Raw genomic sequence first — 12,760 nt, 5'->3', positions numbered from 1 at the left:
GGGGGTACGGGTGGTTGTGAAGTTTGGGGAGGTCTCCTTCCCTCTCATTTTGATTGCCTGACTCTCCCAATACTGACTCAGACATTTGGCACCAGCTTCTTTCTTGCTGTGCTTTCTGCTGCCTTGGCTCAAACTTCTGAGCATTCATGGTAGTGAGCCTTTAAACAGAGAGGGAACCCGGTGGGCGGGCGTCCGCTAAGTTACAGCTTGAGCTCAGGGCTGCAAGAAGAAAGCTGCCCAGGGTCTCAGTCTCCTAGGCTGATGTCTCCTCCCTGTGGTGATGCCGGGGCACTGCACCTATAGATCCTGGCCTTAGTGCCTGTGGAGAGTTAGGTGGGCAGTATAGAGCAAGGCCTAACCTTCACTCCTAGTTTCAGGGTTCTCCACGTACAGTGTGACCTTCCCCTTGATGGTGAGTTCTAACCATGAGGCCTTAAGGACTGTGGTCCTCACTGGGGAAGCCCCTGGTTATTTTTGTTATATACCCTAGACTTCCTCAGAAGACTCAAAGCTGGTTGGACAGAGTGAGCCCTCTGGGTTACTTGACATCCCACTTTTGGCTGTCCTGGAGAGGGTGTGCCCTCTGGGTAGCCCTCTGGGTTACTTGACATCCCACTTTTGGCTGTCCTGGAGAGGGTGTGCAGCTGAGGTCACCTGGGTTCTTTCCCTATAGGGTCTGCCAGTGCTGAGTTGCCCATCCTCACCTTCCCATGATGGTACCTGCCTTGGTCCGTGTGTCCTGACTCTCTCAAGGCAGAGCTGCTCTCAGGGTTGTGACCAGGGTGAGATTCTCCCAGAATGCACCTGGTGGTTTGACCAGAACCTTGGGCGTCACTTCTACCTAAGGGTTCCTCTTAGCAGAGGAGGTATCAGCAGCGGCTGGCAATGTGGCACAGCCAAAGTTGGGTAGGTCATCCCACCTTGGTCATTACCTCTTTCTGTCCTAAAACCTGGGGAGGCCAGGTCTGCCCACTGCCACCTCCTTGAGGACCTTGCATGTACTCTTGTGTCTCCAGTGTAACCCACCCCACCCCCTTGTCCCCGATCCTCTCTCTTTCTTCTGGCCAGGATGAAGCGGGCACAGTTTGGGCCCCATGACTGGCTGTCTTTGCCAGTGCCGCCGGGACCCAACTGGTTGCTAGTGGACACCCTGGAGCCCGAGACAGCGTACCAGTTCAGCGTCCTGGCCCAGAACAAGCTGGGAACGAGCGCCTTCAGTGAGGTGGTCACTGTGAACACTTTAGGTGAGGGCCCCGGGCCGGGATGTCTTGAGGATATTGCCTGGAGGAGCTGGGTAAGGGCGGTAATGGTGGTGATGGTCCTAGCAGCTAACCTTACTGATTACTTTGTGCCTGACACCTTCCTATGTGCTTGACATAATCATGTCATTTGCTCTCCCAGGAAGGACTTGTCATACTGTTCTGTGGGGTTTGCCTGGACCATAGTGCCTTGTCCCCCATCAGAGCACTTTTGGACAGATTGCTGTTAAGGAAGAGGCTCAGCATTTAACCTTCCTTGTTAAGCCACATGTTTGTATCTTCCTGTGGCTTCACAGGCAGGCTGGAAATCCTTCTTCCTTCTGTGCTCTTACCAATTCTTTCCTCTGGCCCTTGGCCTCATTTGGTGGCTGGTGTGTGGCCAGTTCTCCCCGTTGAATCTCCTAGTCATGCCACCTCTTCCTTCCTGGACCCAGGGGCTCGCTCCATCCCACCTCGAGAGCAGCTGTGGACAAGTGGCATTCCTCTAGCCTGTTCCTGGATCCTTTACTGCCAACAAGGGGTGCAGCAGTGTTGGGATGTTTACCCTTACTCTGGAACTTTCCTCCCTGGCCCTGTTTTCCCACCTGGGCCAAGAAGGCAATTGAGAGAAGACTGAGCTAGGGGAAGGCATTCCTACTTCTTTAAAAGTAGATACATATTGTAGTATCTTCTTAAGGTACTATCTTATCTAAAAGACTACATTTAATTCTTCCATCTTCCTCCCATGATTCCCCTTTGTTAGCTTTTTTTTTTTTTCCCCCTTTCCTTTTGAAGAACTCCATTCCCTCATCTATGTTTTTGGAAGTACTCAGAAAGTAGGATCATGTGGGCCACTTCCCTTGGGTGAGGAGGGCTCTTTTGTGTGACAGTCTTGTCCCTGAAATGACTCATGCACGGGAATGTGACATGTTCTGAGGGGCACGTGCTGAGCCAGAAGACAGCAAGTGGAGAGCTGAGGGAGCAGGGACCTCAGCACCACCACATCCCTTCTCTCTCTCTTCCCTCTGTGCTGTAGCATTCCCTATCACAACTCCAGAACCCCTGGTGCTGGTTACCCCACCAAGGTGCCTCACAGCCAATCGGACCCAGCAGGGTGTGCTCCTGTCTTGGCTACCCCCTGCCAATCACAGCTTTCCCATTGACCGCTACATCATGGAATACCGTGTCGGGGAACACTGGGAGACGTTAGATGGTGCCATCCCAGGCACTGATGGAGAGTTCTTTGCCAAGGATCTGTCACAGGTGAGGTGCCTAGGTTTCCCTGCTGCTATTCCCAAATCCTGAAAGTGACATGACTCTCTGGAGTCACCAGAAGCTTTGAGTGACCCGTGTCAGGTGTATGAGGCGCAGCCATGTACTGCTGCCCCACACCAATTTCTTTATTCTCAGATCTGCTACCAAGATCTGGGATCTTCAGGTCATGGCAGCCAAGGTCCCATAGACTCAGGACCAGTGTGTGGCAGCATGGGCTTTTATTGCTGTGAGGGCTTTTCCACATAAGCCGAGGCCAGGCAGGGCTGCTGAGGAGCCCTGAATATGTCACTAGACAGTGACCTTAGCTCCCTGCTAGCAGTCTAACTTGGGCTGGGCAAAGAATTTTCCAGAAGGGTAGTCTTCTAGCTTTGTCCAGGGAAGCACCCCTGCCTTAACAATTCAGAGTCCCCAGAGGAAGAGACATTATTATTATTTTTTTTTCTTAGCAGACCCCCTTTAAACTTTGATCTCTCTCTAGCTGGAGAGAGGAAGCAGCTTATTTCCTGGATATGGACAATCTCATTTGTCTTTCTGTCTTCCTTCCCCGGACATTCATTTAGTGGTAGAATTGGCTCATGGGGCCTCCTGAGAACCCATGTGTGCGTCTCTTTCCAACTCTGCTTTCAGTAACTTATAGTTGTAGATTGAAATCTGCCATGTTGGGAGTATTTTTACCATGGAAATTGGCAAATGCTACAGATCAGGACTTTTTTTTTTTTAAACTGAGAGCTGTTGTTCATCGCTTCCAGTAGGCCACTGCCTTGGGTACACTGTAACATGAGAGATTGTTGCAGGGTGGGTAGGGGAGGGTCAGCAGTGGGTCATTCGCTGTCTCAGGTCCCTAGGCTGACAGGGTCTTGTCCTGGGGGCTCTAGGACACCTGGTACGAATTCCGGGTTCTGGCCGTCATGCAGGATCTGATCAGCGAACCCAGCAACATCGCCGGCATCTCCAGCACAGGTACTCGAAGGGGGGGGTTCTCTTACAACCGTAGGATGTCTCCAGCACAGATACTTGGCGGGGGGAGAGACAACTGTAGGGTGTCTCCAGCACAGGTACTTGGGGGGAGGTTCTTTTACAACTGTAGATTGTCTCCAGCACAGGTACTTTGGAGGGGGAGTTCTTGTACAGCTGTAGGGTGTCTCCAGCACAGGTACTTGGTGGAAAGAGCTTCTCTTATGGCTGTAGGGTGTTAGGTAAGGAGGAGGTTCTTTTACAGCTGTAGGGCATCTCCAGCCCAGCTACTTTGAGGGGGGAGGTTCTCTTACAGTTCTAGGACATAAGAGCCATGTGGATGCCCTTTGGGAGAGAGCTAATATGGGGAGGGAGGCTGAAATGGAAACAACAGAGAGCTCTGGTGGAGACTGAGTCTCATCATTTCTCAAGGCCCGCCAACCCATCCTTCTTCTCCCTTGATGGACAGGATTTCTCCAACTATAGAGCTGTATTTATGACACTTTCTGTAAGATAGCCACAGGAAGAAATATAGCTAATCTTGTCATGATAGTAGTCATGAAGAACTTGATTTAAGTTCTTTTGTTATGAAATCCCTGTTTCCTCTAGTGCTATCCTCTGTAATGGACTGGGGCGGTGAATTGGAGAGACAACAGGTCAGCACATATTTGTTGAAGGCCTATTATAAGACTGCTTTATAATTATGGTGGTTTTATTTGGAAAATTGCTGTTTGGTGTTGTTTCCTCCACTCCTTCGTCTCCCTAGATTTTTTTTCAGGCTAAATAAAGCCAACTCCCTAGCATTTTCCCCATTTATCTTTCTTTCTCTTGGCCCTGATCCCATTTCTACACATCTTTCTCTAGCTACAGTTCCTGAAACATAGCAGAGCCCCTCCCTCGCCCAGTGAAGTGGCTCCCTTGGTATGGGAAGAGGCTTTTGCTTAGTGATTAAGCAATGGCACCATTTCCATGGGCAGTGAAGGACCTCTGGGGCCAGTTGACAAGGAGCTTGGCCAAGAAGCTCATGCAGCAGAACTCAGAGCTACAGAAGCACCAGGGCAGGCAGACTTGGGGAAGGACAGGGGAGGTTCCAAGTGACACCAGAGCACTGGGGCCATAGGGTGTGACTTCTGCCTTATGTTACACACCATGGCACCCTTGGCTTTTGTCTCTTTCTTTCTTCTTTCCTCCTTCCTTCCTTCCTTCTTTCCTTTCTTTCTTCCTTCCTTCCTTCCTTCCTTCCTTCCTTCCCTCCCTCTCTCCCTTCTTCCTTTTTATTATGAAAGTACCCTGTCTTGGCTTGCCTCCAGGTAGGGGACTCAGAGAGGAGGAGCAGGGAACAGAGCTTACAGTCAAGGCTAGAATAGAAGACTTGAGGGTTTTCATCAGTGAACTGTTCTGTGTTCAGTGGCTTTATGCCTGGCACCAAAAGGAAGCCCACAAACTGGGAAGACTACCCATGGGTGAATGAAGGCACAGCAACCTCAGCCTCCTGTCTCTAAGCTCCTCCATTACCAAAGGCTATAACATTCCATTTGCCTACTCAACTCATAAACGTGATTTGGGTTATTTTCATCCATTGTTATTTTCAGCAGAATGATGAGCTCTGGCCAAATTTATCAGAATCCACAGAATCTAAAGACTGGCACTTTCTATTATAACTGACTTTGAAGTGGGGTACAGTAGCTGGGGGTCTAGTCCTGGCTCCATCACTAATGAGCTGTATGGATTTGGACACAGAGTGAAACTAAGTAAAATGAAGTTGGACCTATGTTGAATGTCTCTGCTGGCTCTAGCATTCTGAACCCGGGACGACCAGGACATGCTCACCCTCCCTGTAGGAATTGCTCAGCTGTGCTGTAAGGACTTAGAAATGGATGGATCTGAATTCTGTAGTCACAACCTCTTCTCTCTGCTGTAGTATTTTACTTTCAAGGTGTCTCCACAGTGGGCTCTAATTTTGTCGAGATGGCATGGCAGAAGGCAGCAAATCCCCAGCAGGAGACCAGAGTTACAGTTTTGTGGTACAGGAACTGATGGGCAATATTTATGCCAACAAGTTGCTCAAATTCTGCCAGCGACGATTTCTGTACCTTAGGGAATGAAAGCGATAGCATGTGCTCTGTTGGCCTCATACGAGGGTGTCTGGTAGTATGCATGAGAGCCCTTTACAAAAAGCACTAGCCAAGTAGACATAATTATGGAAATTATTACTGCTATGGGGGTAAGATACAGATGTGATTCCTTCTTTCTAAGCTCTGTAACAATCACTTGACTTCCATAAACTAGTCTCTTTTCTCTCTTCCCCCTCTATCCAAACCTCTCCAAGTGCTAGAGTTGAGCACAGATCCGGAGCCTTAACATTATCTGTTCTGCAGAGGTAGGGAAAAATACTCGAGGGCTAGGTGTCAGAGCAGGTGGGGGCTTTTATAGGAGGGAGGCAGGGGAGGAGTCATGCGTGTTCCTCGCAACCCCCTACAGACATCTTCCCACAGCCGGACCTGACCGATGACGGGCTAGCTCGGCCTGTGTTGGCTGGAATCGTAGCTACCATCTGCTTCTTGGCAGCTGCCATCCTGTTCAGCACCCTGGCCGCCTGCTTTGTCAACAAGCAGCGCAAGCGTAAGCTCAAGCGCAAAAAAGGTGGGTGTCTGCCCCCACCGCCCTGCTCTACCTGGCCCAGCTCCAAATGCTCCCTGTTGGAAGAGATGGCCCACTTTTAGCATGGGTCCCCTTGAAAACAGGGAAATGGGGTCTTATGGGTGGAATCGCCAGTGGGACTTGATCTGGAAGAGGGAGTAAGGAAGAAGGATGCTGGGGAGGGAGGGAGGGGCCAGAATGGGCGAGAGGACGCATGTAGTGGTGGTGAGCACAGGGCTGGGGACTGGCCCCAGAGATACCAAGCATTGGAAGGAGCTGCTCCCCTCTGTGGCTTTGCTCCGGGACCTGTGGACGCCTGAGACGGGTTTTGTGTCTCTGGCCTCAGTAGGCTCTCCTCCCCCTTCTTCTTCCTTCCAGATCCTCCACTCTCCATTACTCACTGCAGAAAGAGCCTGGAGTCTCCGTAAGTGCCCCTGCTGTGCTAGTGTGTGGGCGGAGGTGCAGGGTGGACACAGGCAGGGGGTTGGCCCCGCTCAGCCCCTCGAAACTATTTGCTTTCCGCGCATCTGCGTGGTATTTTTAAGTTGGCCACATGCACAAAGGGAGCAGTAGTGTGGACAGTCCAGATTAGTGGGCAGTCCATTTCTTTTTAGCTTTGGAATGGGTTTCTCTGATGTTTTTTTCCATCCTAATGGATGTGCCTTCCTAGTGTGTTTCACTTAAGTTGGTACGAAGGTGGGGTTGCCTCTCTTGAGCAGGCTGGGAATGAACTTAGAGGTGCAACTAGACAGAGTGGGGCAGGCAGGAAGGACAGGGCAGAACGAAAGCAGAAATGTGGGTGTTCATTCAGAAATGGCCGGGACATATCTAGACAGCGGAGCGTTGAGCAAAGTATTTCCCACAAAATATGCGGCCCATCTGCATCCCTTTTTTTGAGTATTGTCTTACGTGTTTGTGGTGGTCCGTTAAGAGGAGAAAAAGAAGTGGAGGAGCAGGCATTTCCCACCTCACGCTCCTGCTCCTTCCCTCACCCCTGCAGCTTGTCCTCTGGCAAGGTGAGCCCCGAGAGCATCCGCACACTCCGGGCCCCGTCGGAGTCCTCCGATGACCAAGGCCAGCCGGCAGCCAAGAGGATGCTGAGTCCCACCCGGGAGAAGGAGCTGTCGTTGTACAAGAAGACCAAGAGGGCCATCAGTAGCAAGAAGTACAGTGTGGCCAAGGCCGAGGCCGAGGCTGAGGCCACGACGCCCATCGAGCTCATCAGCAGAGGCCCCGATGGCCGCTTCGTGATGGATCCGTCCGAGATGGAGCCCTCGATGAAGAGCAGGCGCATCGAGGGTTTCCCCTTTGCCGAGGAGACGGACATGTACCCCGAGTTCCGCCAGTCGGATGAGGAGAACGAGGACCCGCTGGTGCCCACATCTGTGGCTGCCCTGAAGTCCCAGCTGACCCCTCTGTCGTCCAGCCAGGAGTCCTACCTGCCACCACCAGCATACAGCCCTCGGTTCCAGCCCCGTGGGTTGGAGGGCCCCGGCGGCCTGGAAGGTCGGCTCCAGGCCACAGGCCAGGCCAGACCCCCCGCCCCCCGGCCCTTCCACCATGCCCAGTATTATGGGTACCTCAGCAGCAGCAGCCCTGGGGAGGTGGAGCCGCCGCCCTTCTACATGCCAGAAGTGGGCAGCCCCTTGAGCTCGGTCATGTCCTCCCCACCCCTGCACACTGAGGGGCCTTTCGGCCACCCCACCATTCCTGAGGAAAACGGAGAGAATGCTTCCAACAGCACGCTGCCCTTGACTCAGACACCCACAGGAGGGCGATCCCCTGAGCCCTGGGGCCGGCCAGAATTCCCCTTTGGGGGCCTGGAAACCCCGGCCATGATGTTTCCCCACCAGCTGCACCCCTGTGATGTAGCCGAGAGTCTGCAGCCCAAGGCCTGCCTCCCCCGAGGACTGCCCCCCACCTCCCTGCAGGTGCCCGCGGCCTACCCAGGCATCCTGTCTCTGGAGGCGCCAAAGGGTTGGGCAGGCAAATCGCCGGGCAGAGGCCCCGTCCCAGTGCCCACCTCCGCTAAGTGGCAGGACAGACCTATGCAACCTCTGGTGAGCCAAGGGCAGCTAAGACATACCAGCCAAGGTATGGGCATCCCCGTGTTGCCTTACCCCGAGCCGGCCGAGCCCGGGGGGCACAGCGGCCCCAGCACATTTGGCCTGGACACCCGGTGGTACGAGCCCCAGCCCCGGCCCCGGCCCAGCCCCCGGCAGGCCAGGCGCGCCGAGCCCAGTTTACATCAAGTGGTGCTACAGCCCTCCCGGCTCTCGCCTCTGACCCAAAGCCCCCTCAGCTCCCGCACCGGCTCCCCTGAGCTTGCCGCCCGGGCCCGGCCTCGCCCGGGCCTCCTGCAGCAGGCAGAGATGTCGGAGATCACCCTGCAGCCGCCGGCCGCTGTCAGCTTCTCTCGCAAATCCACGCCATCCACGGGCTCCCCTTCCCAGAGCAGCCGCAGCGGGAGCCCCAGCTACCGGCCCACCATGGGCTTCACCACGCTGGCCACAGGCTATCCTTCCCCTCCGCCAGGCCCTGCAGGGCCTGCGGACAACCTGGATGTGTTTGGACAGACGCCTTCCCCTCGAAGGATGGGGGAGGAACTGCTCAGACCAGAGCCCCCCCCACCGCCATTACCTACTTCAGGGTGAGTGTGAGCTGGTTTCTCCTGCCCACCTCCACCTGGTCATCTTCCACCCCCCATTCCTTACCCACCCTCCGCCCCTTCCATCAACCCAAATGACAGGGCTTGTCTGGATATGCTGCAGCATCCCTTCGGGAGAGTTCTGGTCCTGGCATCAGCGGGGTGTGGACATGGGGTTGAGGGTGGGGCTTACCTGCCCAGGTACCCTGCCAGGAGCATGAGGGAGCCTCTCCACCCAGCCCAGAGCTCTCAGGAGGCCCCCAGGGTGATGGGGAGTAGATGCACATGGGCGGGGCGTGGGGGGAGTGTGATGTGTCTGAGGGAGAGGTCACCTCAGTTACTCTTGCAGTGTAGTGCTCTCTGCCTCCCCGTGATCCTGGCTTTGGGTGATTCCAGGGTTTACCCAGAGACCTTGTATCCAGCCTCCTTTTCTTTCCCGGCCCATCCTCCCTGCTAGGCAGGACCCTGAAGCCTGATTTCCCTGGACCACCAGGCCTGGGGCTCCTCTTCCCAATCTCCTGGCCTTAGCAGCCTAGTGAGCGGGGTCCTCCCCCCACCCACCCAACAAACTCTCCAGGGGGCACATCCTGGAGGCTGGGAGCAAAATCTCAGGCCTGTGAACTGTGATCCTGGAGCCACATACCCTACCCCAACCTGTGTGCCTCGCAGGAAGCTGCAGACAGACAGACAGACAGACAAGCTCCTGCGATCAGCCTGCCTGAGAGAGCACACTCTAAACTGTAGCAGCTGGTATTCCAGGTACCAGAGTCGGCCTGGACGCCCGTCTGTGCCTCTTTTTTTCTCGTCTTTCTTCCCCTGTCCCCCTCTCCCCTCCACTCCTCTCCCTTCCTTCCTTCTCAAGTCTGGCTTTCTTTCTGTCTGTCTTTCTTCCTTCTTGATCTTCTTGGGGTTGGCCCGACTGGCTCCGAAGGGTTTGCAAAGTCTCCCTAGGGCCCCCTGGTCCCTCCTGCCCTCCCTCCCTTTCTCTCTCTCTCTGGTTCCGTCCTTTGGTCTCTCTTCTTGATGTGACCGCCTGTGCAGGGGAGCAGAGTGTTTCAGAGGAGGCTGGCCTGGTCTTAGGCAGGATGGGAGGCGGTTGGAGAGGAGGGAGCCCAGCGCCCTTCCCCTGCCCCAGGCACTCCCACCCTCTCTGGTACCTGGAAGTACAGGTTCTCCTCCCACTGCCCCTGCTCCTGGCAGGCGGAGAAGGAGGCGGAGAGTTCTAGCTAGGACGCCCGGCGTGGCGCGCCCACGGGACCCCGTGCCTCCGTCTGTGCAGGAGGTGCTGTGCGCCGCAGCCCTGTCGTCTGTGCTTTGTGCAGCGCTCATCTGCCTCGTCCATCGTGCCGTCTGGTTCTCTGTCTCTCTCCTCTCCTTCCCCTCACCCCATTCTCTGGCCTCGCTTGTGGTTCTCTGGCCCCCGTGCTCCTCCCCTCCTCCCCTCTGGGTGTGCGTGGGTGGTTCCCCCACGCCCGTGTTGATAACTGCTTTGTTTCTGATTGATCTCAGCTATCTGGGCAGTGTTGTCGAGACAAGCCTCTCCTCAGCTCAATAGGTAAGGGAGCTCCGCGGCTGGGGCGGGGCGGGGGGCGGACAGGCGGACGGGGCTTCCGCAGGGCCATCGCTTCCTTTACAGGGGAATCCAAACCATGTCCCCTCACCCCCTCTGTGGGCGGCAGCCTCCGCTGCTCTGGACCCCACGGCTTCTGGGTTCCCCACATCATGCTGCTCCCACAGCCTCACCAGGCCACGCTCGGGCACTGCCTAGCTGCAGCTTCTGACTCCCACCTCACATGCCAAGCCTCTCCCAGAGCCTCCCTGCAGTTTTCCTCACTTGGACCCCTGCTGCCCACACACCCAGGGCCTCCCACAGAAGCCCCCTGGGACCCTGCATGCACCCTGAGGGGCCTAGAATGCCTAAGAGCCGCTTTGCATCTCTGCACCTCTGGAAACATCAGGCCACACTTAGATCCAGAACCACCCCCGCTGGCCCTGTTTTCCCAGCAACCTCAGGCAGCGCCCCCCACCCCTCCCCAGTTCCATGCTAGTCCCCCAGAGACTCAGATCTTCCTCTGGGGTTGCTGGTCCCTCACAGTCTTCTTGAGATCTTTCTAATCTCAAGGAACACACGGTTGGGGTGTGGCCTAGCTCCCTCCCTCAACTGGCAACTCCTTCCCTCAGCTGGGTCATCCTCAGAATAAGGTCACCTGTAGTCCTGTGAGGGCAAGGGCAGGGGACTGTCACCATGTCTCATGTCCCTTGCCTTCGGTAGCCTGTTCTTGGTTGTTACAGGACTGAGATGTGGAACTCGCCCTCAGGTCCAAATTGCTTTCAAGATCCCTGTAGTAGCCACTCCTGATCTCCTTGGGTCACAGCTCTGGGGTCTTGGGAGGAGAGTCCCAGGGGTAGAGGACAGGCTTCCCCCGCGGCAGGAGGAAGCTGAGCAGTGAAGCGCTGTGCTCTTTCCTCTGCTCTCCACAGAGGTTGGTCCTCTTCTGGCGTTCTTCCAGGTGGAGGTCTCAGGAACTTGGGCAGTTTAGACGGGTATCAAGTCTCTTTAAGAGGCTTAGAGTCACCCGAGACTGACCGTCTTTCTGGTGACCAAGATGCTTCTTTTTGCCATGGACACCATTGCCTGTGCCTCTGGGAACAAGCAGAGTGGGAACAGGAGGGCTTCCTGGCTTCTCTAGGTGAGAAGCATCTGCATCCCTTGCACACCTAGAAATGTCAAGGGAGGCTGATTATCCTAACTCAGGACTGTAAGGCTTCGGTCAGAAAAGTGGCCTCCCAGAAGAAGGATTGGATTGCTTTGCCATTTCTTTATGATCTGCAGCTATAAACTCGTTAACAGCCAGGAGGCCGTGGGATTGTGTCTGAGACTAGTTGGGTACCACATGGCGGCCATTAGCACTGGAGAGCAGGGAGGGTGTCAGGAAGGAGTTATGGGCCTACCTTCTTGAGGGGCCTCCTCTGGCCTCCTGGGTGGATGCTCCAGAGTGACAATGACTGGGCCATCCTCCACCTTCCTGCTCTCCCTCCCTGAACCCCAGTTAGGACCCTTCTCTCACCCCCAGAGAGGTGATAGCTGCAGCACCAGCTGTTACTCCCCTCCTGGAAAGTGTCTGGACCCCCATTCCCCGTTGTTACCGCCACTCCCCTCACCAGTCATTGACCCCTCCCTGCACAACCTCCCCACTGCACCAGATCTGAGAGCTGAGCTATCCTATTCTCCCTGCTGTGGCAAATCCAGAAACCAAGGGCAGTGATGAGGGCGAATTGGTTCCTTGGGGGCCTGGCCAGCATCCCCAGCCTAGGAGAATTAAGTGCTCCCTGCAGCCTTGGAGTTAGACCTTGATGGTGCTGGGCAGCAAGAGCCACCGCTCACTCCCGCTTGCTGAGAGCCTCCCCCGGGCGCAGTAGCTGCTGGGGCCATTGGGAGGCGTCAGGCTCCTCTTCAGACGCTGTCTTCATGCTGCTCCTTTGCATGTGTCTCCACTTGGTCTTGCTTGGAGAAGGTGTGACACGTCTTGTCTACGTTCGTTCTTGCTCTGTTCCTGTTTCCTTCAGTCTCTCTCCTGTTCCTTCTCCCCTGTACCTACAGTGGTCTTCCCGCCTCTCCTCCTTTCTCTCTCCCCTTTTTCTCCTCTTGCCAACTCCCATCTCAGAGTGGGGAGTTGTATTGCGTGGACCAGCCCTTTCTGGGGCCCGCTGGGAGGCCGGTGGTTTTCTCGGCTTCCTGTCTCAATACCAGGAGCAACCCTCTTCTCACCTCCCCCCCAAGCTCCCTCTCCTGTTAGTGCCGACCTTGGCCTCTCGAATCAGGTGGGTCTGGAAGGGTGAATGGGGCCCCCCTTTTACTGGGTGGACTGTAGGAAGGAGCTCCCATTTGGAAACAGGTGTCTCCCAAGCACTGAGGCCAAACACTGGGTTTGTCCCCTGACCCCACTGGAGAAGGTTGTCCTCTGTCATTACTGCTGGGTGGGAGCTGACCTCCGAAATCCTGGCT

General features: G+C 55.3%; 1 protein-coding gene across 1 annotated transcript in view; it reads left to right on the top strand.

Annotated features, from left to right (window-relative positions):
• IGSF9B (immunoglobulin superfamily member 9B) overlaps positions 1-12,760 on the top strand; it is a 48,410-nt gene that overhangs the window by 27,618 nt on the left and 8,032 nt on the right. Inside the window, exons 13-18 of the mRNA XM_044258230.1 lie at positions 1,069-1,244; positions 2,275-2,501; positions 3,389-3,473; positions 5,949-6,110; positions 6,486-6,531; positions 7,108-8,757. Coding sequence (XP_044114165.1) covers positions 1,069-1,244; positions 2,275-2,501; positions 3,389-3,473; positions 5,949-6,110; positions 6,486-6,531; positions 7,108-8,757 — 2,346 coding nt within the window. The remainder of the gene's footprint in view (positions 1-1,068; positions 1,245-2,274; positions 2,502-3,388; positions 3,474-5,948; positions 6,111-6,485; positions 6,532-7,107; positions 8,758-12,760) is intronic.

Source organism: Neovison vison, chromosome 7, assembly GCF_020171115.1.
Source record: "Neovison vison isolate M4711 chromosome 7, ASM_NN_V1, whole genome shotgun sequence".
NCBI lineage: Eukaryota > Metazoa > Chordata > Mammalia > Carnivora > Mustelidae > Neogale > Neogale vison.
The sequence above is the reverse complement of the archived record's forward strand: the minus strand, read 5'-3'. Positions and strand labels throughout refer to the sequence as shown.